We start from the raw sequence: 20,300 nt of genomic DNA, 5'->3' as shown, positions 1-20,300 counted from the left end.
GGTCCCCCCGCCCTCATTCTTCTAATCTCCAGCGAGTACAGGCCCAGTGCCGACAAACCCACTCATTGCTGGGATCATTCTTGTAAACCTCCTCTGGATCCTCTCCAGAGCCAGCACGTCCTTCCTCAGATATGGGGCCCAGAATTGCTCACAATACTCCAAAAGTGGCCTGACCGCACCTGGAGTACTGTGTGCAGTTGTACAGGGCCCTAGTGAGACCGCACCTGGAGTACTGTGTGCAGTTGTACAGGGCCCTAGTGAGACCACACCTGGAGTACTGTGTGCAGTTGTACAGGGCCCTAGTGAGACCACACCTGGAGTACTGTGTGCAGTTGTACAGGGCCCTAGTGAGACCGCACCTGGAGTACTGTGTGCAGTTTTGGTCTCCAAATTTGAGGAAGGATATTCTTGCTATTGAGGGCGTGCAGCGTAGGTTCACTAGGTTAATTCCCGGGATGGCGGGACTGTCGTATGTTGAAAGACTGGAGCGACTAGGCTTGTATACACTGGAATTTAGAAGGATGAGAGGAGATCTTATCGAAACGTATAAGATTATTAAGAAGTTGGACACGTTAGAGGCAGGAAACATGTTCCCAATGTTGGGGGAGTCCAGAACCAGGGGCCACAGTTTAAGAATAAGGGGTCGGCCATTTAGAACTGAGATGAGGAAAAACATTTTCAGTCAGAGAGTTGTAAATCTGTGGAATTCTCTGCCTCAGAAGGCAGTGGAGGCCAATTCTCTAAAATGCATTCAAGAGAGAGCTAGATAGAGCTCTTAAGGACAGCGGAGTCAGGGGGTATGGGGAGAAGGCAGGAACGGGGTACTGATTGAGAATGATCAGCCATGATCACATTGAATGGCGGTGCTGGCTCGAAGGGCCGATTGGCCTCCTCCTGCACCTATTGTCTATTGTCTAATCATCATCGGTGGTCACTGGAAGCGAGTATGACTGTCCTCTCCATAGGGCCTGTGCGTGACGTTGTTTAATGTGGGGAGACTGGCGCACAGACAGCCACCACATGGTCCTTGACAGATCTGGGTCAGGATAAAGTGGCCCATAGTCCAAGATGACTGGGGAACTTTTTTCTGCTGCATCCGCCTTCCCAGCTGTCGTGACGCTCCGCCGAAATCAGCCGTCACCCTCCGTCTGTTCCACCATTGAGGTCTTGGTTGGATTGCTCTTTGTCAGGTACCTCCCCCTCCACCGTACCGCCATGGGTGACCCTACCAGGAGCGTGACTCCAGACGGCATCGCCCTCAGGATCCCAGGACTTTCCCCACCACGGCATGGTGACAATCCACGGAGCCTCGTAGAGAGAGAGAGAGCCTCAGCGTGGCATGAGTGGGGGCAACTCACCGAGCAGCTGGAGGGGGGTGGCGTAGGACCCTCGTAGGGCTGCTGCCGAGCTGTGGGCGGGGAGCCTGGCGTCGCCGAGCCCCTGGCTCTGAGAGAGGGGGATGTTGAGCAGGGTAGGGGTCCGGCCCAGAGACCTGGGGAGCAGACAGAGCGTCGTCAATACGAGCAAAGACCACCCGTAATGCCCAGAGTTCACCCCCATTCACCGCGACTCCCAGCCCCAGCCTTAACCAGCCCCGGGTCTCAGTCCCAGTTAACCCCTCGAACCCCTCAAATCACCCAGTTAACCCCTCAAATACCACAGTTAACCCCTCAAATACCAGTTAACCCCTCAAATACCACAGTTAACCCCTCGAACCCCAGTTAACCTCTCAAACGCCAGTTAACCCCTCAAATCAGTTAACCCCTCGAACCCCAGTTAACCCCTCAAACACCAGTTAACCCCTCAAATACCACAGTTAACCCCTCGAACCCCAGTTAACCCCTCAAATGCCAGTTAACCCCTCAAATACCACAGTTCACCCCTCGAACCCCAGTTAACCCCTCGAACCTCAGTTAACCCCTCAAATGCCAGTTAACCCCATAAATACCAGTTAACCCCTCGAACCCCAGTTAACCCCTCAAATGCCAGTTAACCCCTCAAACACCAGTTAACCCCTTGAACCCCAGTTAACCCCTCGAACCTCAGTTAACCCCTCAAACCCATTAACCCCATAAATCCCACAGTTAACCCCTCAAATTCCACAGTTAACCCCTCAAATCCCAGTTAACCCTTCAAATACCAGTTAACCCTTCAAATCCCAGTTAACCCCTCAAATCCCAGTTAACCCCTCGAACCCCCGTTAAACCCTCAAACACCAGTTAACCCCTCGAACCCCAGTTAACCCCTCGAACCCCAGTTAACCCCGCGAATCCCAGTTAACCCCTCAAATACCAGTTAACCCCTTGAACCCCAGTTGACCTCTCGAACCCCAGTTAACCCCTCGAACCCCAGTTAACCCCTCGGACCCCAGTTAACCCCTCAAATACTAGTTAACCCCTCAAATACCAGTTAACCCCTCGAACCCCAGTTAACCCCTCGAACCCCAGTTAACCCCTCAAATCCCAGTTAACCCTTCAAATACTAGTTAACCCCTCAAATCCCAGTTAACCCCTCAAATCCGTTAACCCCTCAAACCCCAGTTAACCTCTCAAATCCCAATTAATCCACCAAATCCGTTAACACCCCCCACCCACCGATTCCCACAGTTAATCCACCAAATCAGAAACAGAGAGACAGAGAGTGAGGCAGAGAGAGAGAATGAACCAGTGGGGTAGACAGAGTGAGAAAGAGAGAGGGAGGGAGGGATAGAGAGAAAATTAGCCAGATAAAGACACAGAGTGAGGCGGAGAAAGAGAGAGAGGCAGAAAGACAGAGAGAGAGAGAGGCAGTGAGAGATTGAGGCAGAGATAGAGAGAGGGAGTGAGAGAGAGAGAGAGGGACAGAGACAAACAGAGACAGAGTGAGGTGGGGAGAGAGTGAGGCAGAGGATCAGAGAGAGAGGCAAAGAGGGAAAGCGAGGCAGAGAAAACAGAACAGTGCTAGAGGTGGTGAGGAGGGAATCAAACAGGGACCAAGACAGAAGTTGCGGCCTTACCTGTACATGGAACTGTCTCCAGACCCTGCCATCGGCGAACCTAGAATGAGACCGAGCGTTACGTTGCTGATGGGAGATGGAAACTGCCAGACCTCGGCCCGGTCCCTCACCCTCAGCAGGTCCCGCAAACACAGGGACTCGCGGCTGCCGAGCCGGCGTGCCCCTTAGCTGATCATAAGTGATAGGAGCACAATTGGTATGGGTCACAGATTAATCGGGGCCACAGTTTAAGAATAAGGGGTAGGCCATTTAGAACTGAGACGAGCAAAAAACGTTTTCAGTCAGAGTTGTAAATCTGTGGAATTCTCTGCCTCAGAAGGCAGTGGAGGCCAATTCTCTGAATGCATTCAAGAGAGAGCTAGATAGAGGTTTGATCCTTTGAGCTAGCACCACCATTCAATGTGATCATGGCTGATCATTCTCAATCAGTACCCCGTTCCTGCCTTCTCCCCAAACCCCCTGACTCCGCTGTCCTTAAGAGCTCTATCTAGCTCTCTCTTGAATGCATTCAGAGAATTGGCCTCCACTGCCTTCTGAGGCAGAGAATTCCACAGATTTACAACTCTGACTGTTTTTTTTTCCTCATCTCCGTTCTAAATGACCTACCCCTTATTCTTAAACTGTGGCCCCTGGTTCTGGACTCCCCCAACATTGGGAACATGTTTCCTGCCTCTAACGTGTCCAACCCCTTAATAATCTTATGTGTTTCGATAAGATCCCCTCTCATCCTTCTAAATTCCAGTGTATACAAGCCTAGTCGCTCCAGTCTTTCAACATACAACAGTCCCGCCATTCCGGGAATTAACCTGGTATCTTCTAATCTCCTGTACTTCTAATCTCCAGCGAGTACAGGCCCAGTGCCGTCAAAAACGTTCATCGTGGATTAACCCACTCATTCCTGGGATTGTTCTTGTAAACCTCCTCTGGACCCTCTCCAGGGCCAGCACGTCCTTCCTCACATATGGGGCCCAAAACTGCTCACAATACTCCAAAGGCGGCCTGAAGAAAGGGCCTCGACCCGAAACGTCACCTATTCCCGTCCTTCAGAGACGCTGCCTGACCCGCTGAGTTACAGAGTCACAGAGTGATACAGTGTGGAAACAGGCCCTTCGGCCCAACTTGCCCGCACCAGCCAACAATGTCCCAGCTACACTAGTCCCACTTGCCTGAGCTTGGTCCACATCCCTCCAAACCTGTGCTATCCATGTACCAAATTATCCCAGCTTTTTGTGCCTGTTCTTCCCACTAAACCTTTCCTCCCCTATCTGTGTGGGGGAAAAAACCTGCCCTACACATCTCCTTTAAACTTTACCCCTTTCACCTTGCAGCGTAGACGGGGCATGCTGGTCGGCATGGATGGGTTAGGCCGAAGGGCCTGTTTGTGTGCTGTTTAACTCCGTGCAGGGGCGGCACGGTGTCGCAGCGGTAGTTTGTTTTTGGGATACAGTGCAGAAACAGGCCCTTCGGCCCACCGTGTCCGCGCTGCCCAGTGATCCCCGCACATTAACACTATCCTACACACACTAGGGACATTTTTTACATTTGCCCAGTTACAATTAACCTACATACCTGCACGTCTTTGGAGTGTGGGAGGAAACAGAAGATCTCGGAGAAAACCCACGCAGGTCACGGGGAGAACGTACAAACTCCGTACGGACAGCGCCCGTAGTCAGGATCGAACCTGAGTCTCCGGCGCTGCATTCGCTGTAAGGCATTACTCTACTGCTGCGCCACCGTGCAGCCAAGTTGCTGCCTTACAGCACTTGCAGCGCCGGAGACCCGGGTTCGATCCTGAATACGGGTGCTGTCCGTACGGAGTTTGTACGTTCTCCCCGTGAGATTTTCTCCGAGATCGTCGGTTTCCTCCCACGCTCCAAAGACGTGCAGGTTTGTAGGTTACTTGGCATAGGCTTTGCATTCTTGGTGTGGGTGTAAATTGTCCCTAGGGTAGCGTTAATGTGCGGGGTGATCGCAGGTCGGCGCGGACTCGGCGGGCTGAAGGGCCCCTTTTCCGCTCCGTATCTCTAAACTAAACTAAGACCCCTTCCCTTTCCCACAAGACTGAGCGGCCAAGTTCTCCCTCCGCTCCCCACCACAAGTAACGTCCCCCCCCTCCCCGGCGTTATCTCTCTGCGGGGGAGGTCACTCACTCATGATGATATCCCGCGGGGTACTCCTGCCCGACGTGGCTGGGCTCCCCCTGGACATCTGCGGGGGACAGAGAACAAACGTACACTCCCTCTACAAAACCACCAGCCGGGGGAGGGGCGGGGGGGGGGGGAGCGAGAGGGCGCAGATTCACATCGAGCAGCACAGTTCACGGGGAAGAGGTCACAGGTTGCGAGTCACAGGGTCATGGGGCAGGGAGGGGGTCGCAGTTCACAGGGTCACGGGGAAGAGGTCACAGGGACATGAGGCAGGGAGGGTGGGTCGCAGTTCACAGGGTCACGGGGAGGAGGTCACAGGTTGCAAGTCACAGGGTCAGGAGGCAGGAAGGGGAGGGGGTCGCGTTTCACAGGGTCATGGGGAAGAGGTTACAGGTTGCAAGTCACAGGGTCATGGGGCAGGGGGTCACAGTTCGCAGGGCAGAGGTCGCTGTCCCAGGCTCACGGGGAAGGGGTCACCGGACGGAAGGGGGGAGAGCTCCCATTTTATGGGGTCAAGGAGCAGAGGGGAAGGGAAAGAGGTCAGGGGGGGCAGAGGTCACGGGGCAGAGGGGGGAACGGTTTGTACTCACCAGCAGCCCCCCCAATCGCGAGACGCTGCTCCCAGACACCTGTAACATTAACTCCGGTCTGGCGGGAGAAACAGCAACAAGGATAACGTCCAACCCGTCAGACACTTTCAACCCCCCCCCGAATGATCGCAAAACCCGTCCGTTCAGTTCAGTTTAGTTTATTGTCACGTGTACCGAGGTATAGTAAAAAGCTTTTGCTGCGTGCTAACCAGTCAGCGGAAAGATAATGTGTAGGAAGGAACTGCAGATGCTGGTTTGCAATGAAGATAGAAACATAGAAAATGGGTGCAGGAGGAGGCCATTCGGCCCTTCGAGCCAGCACTGCCATTCATGTGATCATGGCTTGTGATCATGGTAAGAAAATAACTGCAGATGCTGGTACAAATCGAAGGTATTTATTCACAAAATGCCTGAGTAACTCAGCAGGTCAGGCAGCATCTCAGGAGAGAAGGAATGGGTGACGTTTCAGGTCGAGACCCTTCTTCAGACTGATGTCAGGGGGGCGGGACAAAGGAAGGATATAGGTGGAGACAGGAAGATAGAGGGAGAACTGGGAAGGGGGAAGGGAAGAGAGGGACAGAGGAACTATCTGAAGTTGGAGAAGTCGATGTTCATACCGCTGGGCTGCAAGCTGCCCAAGCGAAATATGAAGTGCTGTTCCTCCAATTTCCGGTGGGCCTCACTATGGCACTGGAGGAGGCCCATGACAGAAAGGTCAGACTGGGAGTGGGAGGGGGAGTTGAAGTGCTGAGCCACCGGGAGATCAGGTTGGTTAAGGCGGACTGAGCGAAGGTGTTCTCTGTGGCAGAGAATTCCACAAATTCTTCTCACCTCACATTTAAATGGCCTCCCCTTTATTCTAAGACTGTGGCCCCTGGTTCTGGACTCGCCCAACATTGGGAACATTTTTCCTGCATCTAGCTTGTCCAGTCCTTTCATACAGGTTGGGTCTTTATTCTTTGGAGCGTAGAAGGTTGAGGGGGGACTTGATAGAGGTTTTTAAAATTTTGAGAGGGACGGACAGAGTTGACGTGGGTAGGCTTTTCCCTTTGAGAGTGGGGAAGATTCCAACAAGGGGACATAGCTTCAGAATTGAGGGACAAAGGTTTAGGGGTAACATGAGGGGGAACTTCTTTACTCAGAGGGTTGTGGCTGTATGGAATGGGCTTCCGGTGGAAGTGGTGGAGGCTGGCTCGATTTTATTATTTAAGAGTAAATTGGATAGGTATATGGATAGGAGGGGGTTGGAGGGTTATGGTCTGAGTGCAGGTAGATGAGACTAGGTCAGGGAGAATGGTCGGCGTGGACTGGTAGGGCCGGACAGGCCTGTTTCCATGCTGTAGTTGTTATATGTTATATATGTTATATGTTATAATTTTATATGTTTCTATAAGATCCCCTCTCATCCTTCTAAACTCCAGTGCATACAATCTTTCCTCGTATGACAGTCCCGCCATCCCAGGGATCAATCTCGTGAACCTACGCTGCACTGCCTCAATTACAAGGATGTCCTTCCTCAAATTAGGAGACCAAAACTGTACACAATACTCCAGATGTGGTCTTACCAGGGCCCTGTACAACTGCAGAAGAACCTCTTTACTCCTCTACTGAAATCCTCTTGTAATGAAGGCCAACATGCCATTAGCTTTCTTCACTGCCCGCTGTACCTGCACGCCAACTTTCAGTGACTGGAGTACAAGGACACCCAGGTCTCGCTGCACTTCCCCCTTACCTAACCTGACACCATTGAGATAATAATCTGCCTCCTTGTTTTTGCCGCCAAAGTGGATAATAAACAATATACAATAGGTGCAGGAGTAGGCCATTCGGCTCTTCGAGCCAGCACCACCATTCAATGTGATCATGGCTGATCATTCTCAATCAGTACCTCACATTTATCTATATTATACTGCATCTGCCACGCATCTGCCCACTCACTCAACCTGTCCAGGTCACCCTGCAACCTCCTAACATCCTCTTCGCAGTTCACACTGCCACACTACCTTCACTTGTGAAGATAGACACAAAATGCTGGAGTAACTCTGGAGAGAAGGAATGGCTGACGTTTTGGGTCGAGACCCTTCTTCAGACTGGTTAGGATAAGTCGAGACCCGAAACGTCACCCCGAATTTCTCTCCAGAGATGCTGCCGGTCCCGCTGAGTTACTCCAGCATTTTGCGTCTATCTTCAGTGGAAAGACAATACATGATTACAATCGAGCCATTTACAGTGTATAGATACATGATAAGGTAATAACGTTTAGTGCATAGTAAAGCCAGCAAAGTCCGATCAAAAGTAGTCTGAGGGTCACCAAAGAGATAGATAGTAGTTCAGAACTGCTCTCTAGTTGTGGTAGTTGCTTGATAACAGCTGGTTTAGGAAAGAACTGCATGTAGGAAAGAACTGCAGATGCTGGTTTAAATCGAGGGTAAACACAAAATGCTGGAGTAACTCAGCGGGTCAGGCAGCATCTTGGGCGAGAAGGAACGGGTGACGTTTCGAGTTCGAGACCCTTCTTCAGACTGAGTTACTCCAGCATTTTGTGTCGACCTGGGAAGAAAATGTCTTTGAATCTGGAGGTGTGAGTTTTCACACCTCCCGACAGTCTCCCGTTGTCCACCTCCCATCATGCCCTCCCCTCCCCCCCCCCCCCCCCACCCCTCTCCTCCCCTCACCTACCTGTTGGGGGGTCCGGTCCCGCTGTGGGCCGCGGTGGCCTGAGGCGTGAGTTTTGGTGTGACTGAATGGAGGGGGGTGTTGAGGAAAGAGGAGATCGCTGTTAGCAAAGGGCCCCTCTCACCGCCATCGTTTCCCCCATGCCCACACCCGACCCTCCCCGCTCCCCACGCTTCGCCCCCTCGACACTACTGCTCCACACGAGACCCTCCCCACTCCCCACGAGACCCTCCCCTCTCCCCGCGCCTCCACCTCACCCTAGGGTTGCCAACTGTCCCGTATTAGCCGGGACATCCCGTATTTTGGGCTAAATTGGTTTGTATGGGACCGCCCTTGCCCCGTGTCAGGCCCGGGGGGCACTGTCGGCCAGGACACTGTGAGCCCGGACACTGTCGGCCCCGACACTGTAGGCCGGGACACTGTAGGCCCGGGCACTGTAGACCCGGACAGTGTAGGCCCGGAGGCCCGGGCGTTGCCTAACGGAGGTTGCATAGCAACCCGCCTCTCGGCCCAGGCGGCCACCATTGGTGGAGCGGGAGCACGTGGCCTCTGGCTGGGTGAGGTCACGTGGGGCGCGGGTGGTGATGTCACCTTGTCCCTTATTTGGTAGTTAGATAGTTGGCACCCCTACCTCACCCATCCCCCCCCCGACACTGCTGGTCCACACTAGACCCTCCCCTCTCCCCACGCTTCCCCCTCTCCCCCCATCTATCCCCCCTTGACACTGCTGCTACACACTAGACCCTCTCCTCTCCCCACGCCTTCCCCTCTCCCCCCACCCATCCCCCCCGACACTGCTGCTACACACCACACACCCTTCCCCCTCCCTCTCCCTCTCGACCCAACTTTAGACCCCTAGAGAAATAGGTTCAAACAAGTTAGGAATAGATCGGGTAGATGCACAGAGTCCTTTACCCAGGGAAGGGGAATCGAGGACCAGAGGACAGAGGTTCAAGGTGAAGGGGAATCCGAGGGGTAACTTTTTCACAAAGAGGGTCGTGGGTGTATGGAACGAGCTGCCAGAGGAGGTAGTTGAGGCTGGGACTATCCCATCGTTTAAGAAACAGTTAGACAGGCACATGGATAGGACAGGTTTGGAGGGATATGGACCAAGCGCAGGCAAGTGGGACTAGGGTAGCTGGGACATGTTGGCCGGTGCGGGCAAGTTGGACCGTAGGGCCTGTTTCCACACTGTATCAATCTATGACTCTCAGTTCAAACAAGTCTTCGGAGTAGAATTAGGCCATTCGGCCCATCGAGTCCACTCCGCCATTCGATCATGGCTGATCTCCCCCTCCTGATCCCATTTTCCTGCCTTCTCCCCATAACCCTTGACACCCGTTCTAATAAAAAAAATTGTCTTTGCCCAGTCTTAAAAATATCCACTGACTTGGCTTCCACAGCTCTCTGTGATCTCTGTGAGATGATACGATAGAACTTTATTTATCCCTGGAGGGAAATTGATCTGCCAACAGTCATAAAACACAAGGTGCATGAAACGTGAAATTAAAGTGACCAGTGGAAACGATTGGGAATGTGCAAAGATTTAGCGGGGGCGGGGGAGAATCAGTCTACCCTAAGACTGGAGGCAGCGTACGTTCACCAGGTTAATTCCCAGAATGGCGGGACTGTCATATGTTCAAAGACTGGGGCGACTAGGCTTGTATACACTGGAATTTAGAAGGATGAGAGGGGATCTTATCGAAACGTATAAGATTATTAAGGGGTTGGACACGTTAGAGGCAGGAAACATGTTCCCAATGTTGGGGGGAGTCCAGAACAAGGGGCCACAGTTTAAGAATAAGGGGTAGGCCATTTAGAACTGAGATGAGGAAATACTTTTTCAGTCAGAGAGTTGTGAATCTGTGGAATTCTCTGCCTCAGAAGGCAGTGGAGGCCAATTCTCTGAATGCATTCGAGAGAGAGCTAGATAGAGCTCTTAAGGATAGAGGAGTCAGGGGGTATGGGGAGAAGGCAGGAACGGGGTACTGATTGAGGATGATCAGCCATGATCACATTGAATGGCGGTGGTGCTGGCTCGAAGGGCCGAATGGCCTCCTCCTGCACCTATTGTCTATTGTCCAAAAGACAGAAGGAGGAGGTGTTGTACAGTTTGAAAGCCACAGGGAAAAAGGATCTCCTTCCTGTGTGGCGTTCTGTGCTGCATCTTGCCAATGACTTCCACAGATTAACTACCCTCTGACTAAAGAAGTTCCTCCTCACCTCCTTCCTTAAAGAGCAAACCTTTAATTCTGAGACTATGACCTCTGGTCCAAGACTCTCCCAACCAGCGGAAACATCCTCTCCACATCCACGTGTTGGATGGAACTGCAGATGCTGGTTTAAGTTGAAGATAGACACAAAATGCTGGAGTAACTCAGCGGGACGGGCAGCATCTCTGGAGAGAGTGAATGGGGCAGCATCTCTGGAGAGAGGGAATGGGGCAGCATCTCTGGAGAGAGGGAATGGGGCAGCATCTCTGGAGAGAGGGAATGGGGCAGCATCTCTGGAGAGAAGGAATGGGTGACGTTTCGGGTCGAGACCCTTCTTCAGACTGAAGTTTTTTTTTTAGTTTAGAGATAGGCCCTTTCGGCCCACCGGGTCCGTGCCGACCAGCGATCCCCGCATACTAACACTATCCTACACCCACTAGGGACAACTTTTACATTTACCCAGCCAATCAACCTACATACCTGCACGTCTTTGGAGTGTGGGAGGAAACCGAAGGTCTCGGAGAAAACCCACGCCGGTCACGGGGAGAACGTACAAACTCCGTACAGACAGCGACCGTCGTCAGGATGGAACCCGGGTCTCCGACGCTGCATTCGCTGTAAGGCAGCAACTCTACCGCTGCGCCACCGTGCCGCCAGTCGTGAACTACTATCTTTGATCGGACTTTGCTGGCTTTACCTTGCACTGAACGTTATTCCCTTCTCATGTCTCTGTGCACTGTGACTGGCTCGATTGTAATCATGTATTGTCTTTCCGCTGGCTGCTTAGCACGCAACGAAAGCTGTTCACTGCCCGACACACGAGGGACAACTTAAAAACTTTTACCGAAGCCAATCAACCTACAAAGCTGCACGTCTTTGGAGCGTGGGGGGAAACCGGAGCACCCGGGGAAAACCCACACAGGTCACGGGGAGAAGGTACAAACTCTGTACAGGCAGCGCCCGTGGTCAGGATTGAACCCGGGCCTCTGGCGCTGTGAGGCAGCAGCTCTCCCGCTGCGCCACCGTGCCGACCCCACTTCGACTATCTACCCACACAAGGCCTCCACTTCCTATGAGGGGGATTCAGCAAGTCTCCAGTTACTCTCACAAACTTCCACAGGTGCTGCATAGAAAGTAAACGATCGGGTTGCCCAAGACCGCAGAGCGAAAATCGCAGGGACTAGTAGATGCAGCCCGATCCATCACACAGTCCATAGAAACATAGACAATAGGTGCAGGAGGAGGCCATTCGGCCCTTCGAGCCTGTACGCACCGCCATTCATTGTGATCATGGCTGATCACTCTCAATCAGTACCCCGTTCCTGCCTTCTCCCCATACCCCCTGACTCCGCTATCCTTAAGAGCTCTATCTAGCTCTCTCTTGAATGCATTCAGAGAATTGGCCTCCACTGCCTTCTGAGGCAGAGAATTCCACAGATGCACAACTCTCTGGGTGAAAAAGTTTTTTCTCATCTCGGTTCTAAAAGGCCTACCCCTTATTCTTAAACTGTGGCCCCTGGTTCTGGACTCCCATAATATTGGGAACATGTTTCCTGCCTCTAACGTGTCCAACCCCTTAATAATCTTATACGTTTCGATAAGATCCCCTCTCATCCTTCTAAATTCCAGTGTGTACAAGCCTAGTCGCTCCAGTCTTTCAACATTTGACAGTCCCGCCATTCCGGGAATTGACCTAGTAAACCTACGCTGCACGCCCTCAATAGCAAGAATATCCTTCCTCAAATTTGGAGACCAAAACTGCACACAGTACTCCAGGTGCGGTCTCACTAGGGCCCTGTACAACTGCAGAAGGACCTCTTTGCTCTTTTGCCCAAGACCGCAGAGCGAAAATCACAGGGACTTGTAGATGCAGCCACACAGACCATAGAAACACAGTCCATCACACAAACCATAAAAACATAGAAAACAGGTGCAGGAGGAGGCCATTTGGCCCTTCGAGCCTGTACGCACCGCCATTCATTGTGATCATGGCTGATCATCCACAATCAATAACCCGTGCCTGCCTTCTCCCCATATCCCTTGATTCCGCTAGCCCCTAGAGCTCTATCTAACTCTCTTTTAAATTCATCCGGTGATTTGGCCTCCATTGCCCTATGTGGCAGAGAATTCCACAAATCCACAACTCTCTGGGTCAAAAAGTTTTTCCTCACCTCAGTTTTAAATGGCCTCTCCTTTATTCTCAGACTGTGCGGCCCCTGGTTCTGGACTCCCCCCCAACATTGGGAACATTTTTCCTGCATCTAGCTTGTCCAGTCCTTGCATAATTTTACACGTAATTATGACCAGACTACCCGCCATCGACTCCATCTAGAACTTCATGGGTCTCCGGCGCTGTGAGGCAGCAACTCTGCCGCCCCACTGAAGCCAATAGACAATAGACAATAGGTGCAGGAGTAGGCCATTCAGCCCTTCGAGCCAGCACCGCCATTCAATGCGATCATGGCTGATCACTCTCAATCAGTACCCCGTTCCTGCCTTCTCCCCATACCCCCTCACTCCGCTATCCTTAAGAGCTCTATCCAGCTCTCTCTTGAAAGCATCCAACGAACTGGCCTCCACTGCCCTCTGAGGCAGAGAATTCCACACCTTCACCACTCTCTGACTGAAAAAGTTCTTCCTCATCTCCGTTCTAAATGGCCTACCCCTTATTCTCAAACTGTGGCCCCTTGTTCTGGACTCCCCCAACATTGGGAACATGTTATCTGCCTCTAATGTGTCCAATCCCCTAATTATCTTATATGTTTCAATAAGATCCCCCCTCATCCTTCTAAATTCCAGTGTATACAAGCCCAATCGCTCCAGCCTTTCAACATACGACAGTCCCGCCATTCCGGGAATTAACCTAGTGAACCTACGCTGCACGCCCTCCATAGCAAGAACATCCTTCCTCAAATTTGGAGACCAAAACTGCACACAGTACTCCAGGTGCGGTCTCACCAGGGCCCGGTACAACTGTAGAAGGACCTCTTTGCTCCTATACTCAACCCCTCTTGTTACGAAGGCCAACATTCCATTGGCTTTCTTCACTGCCTGCTGAACCTGCATGCTTCCTTTCATTGACTGATGCACTAGGACACCCAGATCTCGTTGAACTCCCCCTCCTCCTAACTTGACACCATTCAGATAATAATCTGCCTTTCTATTCTTACTTCCAAAGTGAATAACCTCACACTTATCTACATTAAACTGCATCTGCCATGTATCCGCCCACTCACACAACCTGTCCAAGTCACCCTGCAGCCTTATTGCATCTTCCTCACAATTCACACTACCCCCCAACTTAGTATCATCTGCAAATTTGCTAATGGTACTTTTAATCCCTTCGTCTAAGTCATTAATGTATATCGTAAATAGCTGGGGTCCCAGCACCGAACCTTGCGGTACCCCACTGGTCACTGCCTGCCATTCCGAAAGGGACCCATTTATCCCCACTCTTTGCTTTCTGTCTGTCAACCAATTTTCTATCCATGTCAGTACCCTACCCCCAATACCATGTGCCCTAATTTTGCCCACTAATCTCCTATGTGGGACCTTGTCGAAGGCTTTCTGAAAGTCGAGGTACACCACATCCACTGACTCTCCCTTGTCAATTTTCCTAGTTACATCCTCAAAAAATTCCAGTAGATTTGTCAAGCATGATTTCCCCTTCGTAAATCCATGCTGACTCGGAATGATCCCGTTACTGCTATCCAAATGCTCAGCAATTTCGTCTTTTATAATTGACTCCAGCATCTTCCCCACCACTGATGTCAGACTAACTGGTCTATAATTACCCGTTTTCTCTCTCCCTCCTTTCTTAAAAAGTGGGATAACATTTGCTATCCTCCAATCCACAGGAACTGATCCTGAATCTATAGAACATTGAAAAATGATCTCCAATGCTTCCACTATTTCTAGAGCCACCTCCTTAAGTACTCTGGGATGCAGACCATCAGGCCCTGGGGATTTATCAGCCTTCAGTCCCATCAGTCTACCCAAAACCATTTCCTGCCTAATGTGGATTTCCTTCAGTTCCTCCATCACCCTAGGTTCTCCGGCCCCTAGAACATTTGGGAGATTGTGTGTATCTTCCTCAGTGAAGACAGATCCAAAGTAACGGTTTAACTCGTCTGCCATTTCTTTGTTCCCCATAATAAATTCCCCTGCTTCTGTCTTCAAGGGACCCACATTTGCCTTGACTATTTTTTTCCTCTTCACGTACCTAAAAAAACTTTTGCTATCCTCCTTTATATTATTGGCTAGTTTACCCTCGTACCTCATCTTTTCTCCCCGTATTGCCTTTTTAGTTAACTTTTGTTGCTCTTTAAAAGAGTCCCAATCCTCTGTCTTCCCACTCTTCTTTGCTATGTTATACTTCCTCTCCTTAATTTTTATGCTGTCCCTGACTTCCCTCGTCAGCCACAGGTGTCTCTTACTCCCCTTAGAGTCTTTCCACCTCTTTGGAATAAATTGATCCTGCAACCTCTGCATTATTCCCAGGAATACCTGCCATTGCTGTTCTACCGTCTTCCCTGCTAGGGCCTCCTTCCAATCAATTTTGGCCAGCTCCCGCCTCATGCCTCTGTAATCCCCTTTGCTATACTGTAATACCGACACTTCCGATTTTCCCTTCTGCCTTTCCATTTGCAGAGTAAAACTTATCATGTTGTGATCACTGCCTCCTAATGGCTCTTTTACCTCTAGTCCCCTTATCAGATCAGGATCATTACACAACACTAAATCCAGAATTGCCTTCTCCCTGGTAGGCTCCAGTACAAGCTGTTCTAAGAATCCATCTCGAAGGCACTCTACAAACTCTCTTTCCTGGGGTCCATTTCCAGCCGAGGCAGAGCGAGGTATAGATGGAGCCGACGCCAGGCAAGTTGGTTTGTGCGACGGTCTGGGCTGCGTCTACAACTCTCCGAGACTAAACCTGGGCGGGGGAAGGTACTTTGTAGTGCGGCCCGGGATAGGGGAAGATCATAGCCCACTTGTCCACACCGGCCAACATGCCCCAGCTACACTAGTCCCACCTGCCCGCGCTTGGCCCATATCCCTCCGAACCTGTCCTATCCATGGACCTGTCTAACTGTTTCTTAAACGTTGCGAGAGTCCCAGCCTCAACTACCTCCTCCGGCAGCTCGTTCCACACACCCACCACACTTTCGTGTGAAAAAGTTACCCTTCAGATTCCTGTTAAATCTTTTCCCCTTCACTTTAAACCCGTGTCCTCTGGTCCTCGATTCCCCTACTCTGGGCAAGAGACTCTGTGCGTCCACCCGATCTGTTCCTCTCGTGATCTTGTTCACCTCTATAAGATCCCCCCCACCCCCCCTCGTCCTCCTGCGCTCCACTCACTTACCCCAGCTGGTCGGAGAGGTGATGGCGATGGGTCGCGGAGTGGCGGACCTGCAGGGGGAGAGCAGACGGGGGAGAGTAAACCGGGGAGAAAGGGGACGGGGGAGAGAGGGGGGAATGGGGGAGAGTGGGGGGACGGGGGAGAGAGTGGGGGGACGGGGGAGAGAGGGGGGACGGGGAGAGAGGGGGGACAGGGGAGAGAGGGGACGGGGGAGAGAGGGGGGACGGGGGAGAGAGGGGACGGGGGAGAGAGGGGGGACAGGGGATAGAGGGGACGGGGGAGAGAGGGGGGAACGGGGAGAGAGGGGGGACGGGGATAGAGGGGACGGGGGAGAGAGGGGGGAACGGGGAGAGAGGGGGGACGGGGATAGAGGGGACGGGGGAGAGAGGGGGGAACGGGGAGAGAGGGGGGACGGGGGAGAGAGGGGACGGGGGAGAGAGAGATGGGACAGAGGAAAGGGGGGGACGGGGAGAGAGGGGGGGGACGGGGAGAGAGGGGGGACAGGGGATAGAGGGGACGGGGGAGAGAGGGGACGGGGGAGAGAGGGGGGACGGGGGAGAGAGGGGACGGGGGAGAGAGAGATGGGACAGAGGAAAGGGGGGGACGGGGAGAGAGGGGGGACGGGGGAGAGAGGGGGGACGGGGGAGAGAGGGGGGACGGGGAGAGAGGGGGGACGGGGAGAGAGAGATGGGACAGAGGAAAGGGGGGGACGGGGAGAGAGGGGGACGGGGAGAGAGGGGGACGGGGAGAGAGGGGGGACAGGGGATAGAGGGGACGGGGGAGAGAGGGGGGACAGGGGATAGAGGGGACGGGGGAGAGAGGGGGGACGGGGGAGAGAGGGGGGACGGGGGAGAGAGGGGGGACGGGGGAGAGAGAGATGGGACAGAGGAAAGGGGGGGACGGGGAGAGAGGGGACGGGGGAGAGAGGGGGGACGGGGGAGAGAGAGATGGGACAGAGGAAAGGGGGGGACGGGGAGAGAGGGGGACGGGGAGAGAGGGGGACGGGGATAGAGGGGACGGGGGAGAGAGGGGGGACGGGGGAGAGAGGGGGGACGGGGGAGAGAGGGGGGACGGGGGAGAGAGGGGGGACGGGGGAGAGAGGGGGGACGGGGGAGAGAGGGGGGACGGGGGAGAGAGGGGGGACGGGGGAGAGAGGGGGGACGGGGGAGAGAGAGATGGGACAGAGGAAAGGGGGGGACGGGGAGAGAGGGGGACGGGGAGAGAGGGGGGACAGGGGATAGAGGGGACGGGGGAGAGAGGGGGGACGGGGGAGAGAGGGGACGGGGGAGAGAGGGGAGACAGGGGATAGAGGGGACGGGGGAGAGAGAGATGGGACGGGGAGAGTAAACCAGGGGAGAGAGGGGATACGGAGGAGAGGGGGGGAACGGGGGAGAGAGAAGGGACGGGGACAGAGAGGGGACGGGGAGAGAGGGGGGGGACGGGGGAGAGGGGGGACGGGGAGAGAGGGGACGAGGGAGAGAGGGGGAAACGGGGAGAGGGGGGACGGGGAGAGAGGGAGGATGGGGGAGAGAGGGGGGGCGGGAGAGAGAGGGGGGACGGGGAGAGAGGGGGGGACGGGGGAGAGGGGGGACGGGGGAGAGAGGGGGACGGGGAGAGAGGGGGAAACGGGGGAGAGAGAGGGAAACGGGGAGAGGGGGGACGGGGAGAGAGGGAGGATGGGGGAGAGAGGGGGGGCGGGAGAGAGAGGGGGGACGGGGAGAGAGGGGGACGGGGAGAGAGGGGGGGACGGAGGAGAGAGGGAGGATGGGGGAGAGAGGGGATGGGGAGAGAGGGGGGGCGGGGAGAGAGGGGGGGCGGGGGAGGGACGGGGAGAGACAGGGGAGGGGGAGAGAGAGGGGACGGGGGAGAGTGGGGGGACGGGGTGAGAGAGGGGACGGGGTGAGAGGAGACAGGGGGGGAGAGAGGAGACAATAGACAATAGGTGCAGGAGGAGGCCATTCGGCCCTTCGAGCCAGCACCACCATTCAATGTGATCATGGCTGATCTTTCTCAATCAGTACCCCGTTCCTGCCTTCTCCCCATACCCCCGGACTCCGCTATCATTAAGAGCTCTATCAGCTCTCTCTTGAATGCATTCAGAGAATTGGCCTCCACTGCCTTCTGAGGCGGAGAGTTCCACAGATTCACAACTCTCTGACTGAAAAAGTTTTTCCTCATCTCCGTTCTAAATTGCCTACCCCTTATTCTTAAACTGTGGCCCCTGGTTCTGGACTCATGGGGGATAGAGGAGACGGGGGGAGAGAGGAGACGGGGGGGGGGGGGGGGAGGAGAGAGAGGAGACGAGGAGAAGAGATGGGGAAACTGGGGAGAGGGGAAAGCGGGGAGTCAGGGGACAGAGGGAGCGGCTTTGAAGCAGAGCGAGGAGGGGTGGGGGAAGTGGGAGCGGGAATCTCCGTCCTTGCAGAAGGCCATTCGGTCCCTCTGGGGTCTGCTACACGGTTACGAGGCCATTTAATGCAGCCCCATCTGCGTGGGGTAGATCGATGCCTGAGTGTCACCCTCCCCCCCCCTCAATCGTAGCCCCTGACCTCCATCGTAACCCCTGACCCCGCCATCGTAACCCCTGACCTCCATCGTAACCCCTGACCCCCCCATTGTAACCCCTAACCTCCATCGTAACCCTGACTCCCCCATTGTAACCCTACCCCACCCCCACACCGTGACCCTGACCCCCCCCCAAGTACAATCCCCGTCTGACCCCCCTGACCAACATGGAGGACGTAAAATAACGGGGAGAAGGCAGGGGAATGGGGGTTAGGAGGGAGAGAGAGATCAGCCATGATTGAATGGTGGAGTAGAATTGATGGGCCGAATGGCCTAATTCTGCTCCTATCACTTATGACCTTATAATCCCTATGGGACCCTTGAGGCGTGTGAAATGACAGAGGGGGGCAGTCCGTGTGTGAGTGTTCTCTCCCTCTACCCCATCTCCCGACCTCTGTAACATGGAGGGATGGGGGCAGGGGTCAGAGAGCAGGCACCATGACCCCTCTTCCTGCTGATTTCAAGCCCTGTGATCCACTGGACAACATCGAAACATAGAAAATAGGTGCAGGAGGAGGCCATTCGGGCCTTCCAGCCAGCACCGCCATTCAATGTGATCATGGCTGACCATCGAGAATCAGTACCCCGTTCCTGCCTTCTCCCCACATCCTTTGATTCCGTTAGCCCTAAGAGCTAAATCTAACTCTCTCTTGAAAACGTCCAGTGAATCGGCCTCCACTGCCCTCTGTGGCAGAAAATTCCACAGATTCACAACTCTCTGGGTGAAAAAGGTTTTTCCTCATCTCAGTCCTAAATGGCCGACCTCTTATTCTTGAACTGTGGCCCGTTGTTCTGGACTCCCCCAACATCGGGAACATTTTGTCTGCATCTCGCCTGGCCAATCCCTTAAGGGTTTTATATGTTTCGATGGGATCCCCTCTCATCCTTCCAAATTCAAGTGAATACAAGCCCAGTCGATCCACAGACTGACCTTCGTAGCTGTCCAATATTCGGGGAGACCTGCAAGGGACAGAGAGAATGAGATATGTTTTGTTTTAGTCTATTATTGTCACGTGTACCGAGTCAAAGAACTGGGTGGTAGAGATGCTGCCTTACAGCGCCAGAGTCCCAGGTTCGATCCCGACCACGGGTGCTATCTGTAAGGAGCTTGTACGTTCTTCCCATTGGTGGACTCCAACCAAGTTGTAGAAACATCTCAAGGCGAATCAATGGAAACAGGATGAACCTAAGCTCAATTTTGAGTGTCAGAGCTGTGATATTTCAGTTATTTCTTTTTAATTACTTTGTAAAAATTTAGAGACAACTGTTTTCGCTTCCTCATTCTGCCTTTTTGTGTGTAGATTGATGATTAAAAAAATGAATTTAATCCATTTAAAAATAAGGCTGTAACGTAACAAAATGTAGAAAAAGTGAAAGGGTCTGAATACTTTCTGAATGCACTGTAGGTGTAAATTGTCCCCAGTGTGTGTCGGATTGTGTTAATATGCAGCTATCGCTGGTCGGTGCGGACTCGGTGGGCCGCAGGGCCTGTTTCCGCGCTGTACTTCTGAACTAAACTAAAATAAAAGACTTAAGGGCGGACACAGAAAATTGGAGTAACTCAGCGGGGCAGGCAGCATCTCTGGAGAGATTTGAGGAAGGATATTCTTGCTATTGAGGGCGTGCAGTGTAGGTTTACTAGGTTAATTCCCGGAATGGCGGAACTGTCGTATGTAGAAAGACTGGAGCGACTAGGCTTGTATACGCTGGAATTTAGAAGGATGAGAGGGGATCTTATCGAAACATATAAGATTA

At 53.3% G+C, this 20,300-nt stretch overlaps 1 protein-coding gene across 1 annotated transcript in view; it reads right to left on the bottom strand.

Annotated features, from left to right (window-relative positions):
- Nucleotides 1-20,300, bottom strand: part of LOC144601302 (E3 ubiquitin-protein ligase RNF212B-like) — a 40,499-nt gene that overhangs the window by 7,166 nt on the left and 13,033 nt on the right. The window contains exons 6-12 of the mRNA XM_078413336.1: nt 19,477-19,505; nt 15,984-16,030; nt 8,412-8,472; nt 5,733-5,790; nt 5,146-5,203; nt 2,996-3,035; nt 1,359-1,492 (exon numbers count right to left, since the gene is read on the bottom strand). Coding sequence (XP_078269462.1) covers nt 1,359-1,492; nt 2,996-3,035; nt 5,146-5,203; nt 5,733-5,790; nt 8,412-8,472; nt 15,984-16,030; nt 19,477-19,505 — 427 coding nt within the window. The remainder of the gene's footprint in view (nt 1-1,358; nt 1,493-2,995; nt 3,036-5,145; nt 5,204-5,732; nt 5,791-8,411; nt 8,473-15,983; nt 16,031-19,476; nt 19,506-20,300) is intronic.

Source organism: Rhinoraja longicauda, chromosome 16 (assembly GCF_053455715.1).
Source record: "Rhinoraja longicauda isolate Sanriku21f chromosome 16, sRhiLon1.1, whole genome shotgun sequence".
In the NCBI taxonomy this organism is placed as follows: Eukaryota; Metazoa; Chordata; class Chondrichthyes; order Rajiformes; family Arhynchobatidae; genus Rhinoraja; species Rhinoraja longicauda.
This window is presented reverse-complemented; position numbering and strand designations above follow the sequence as displayed.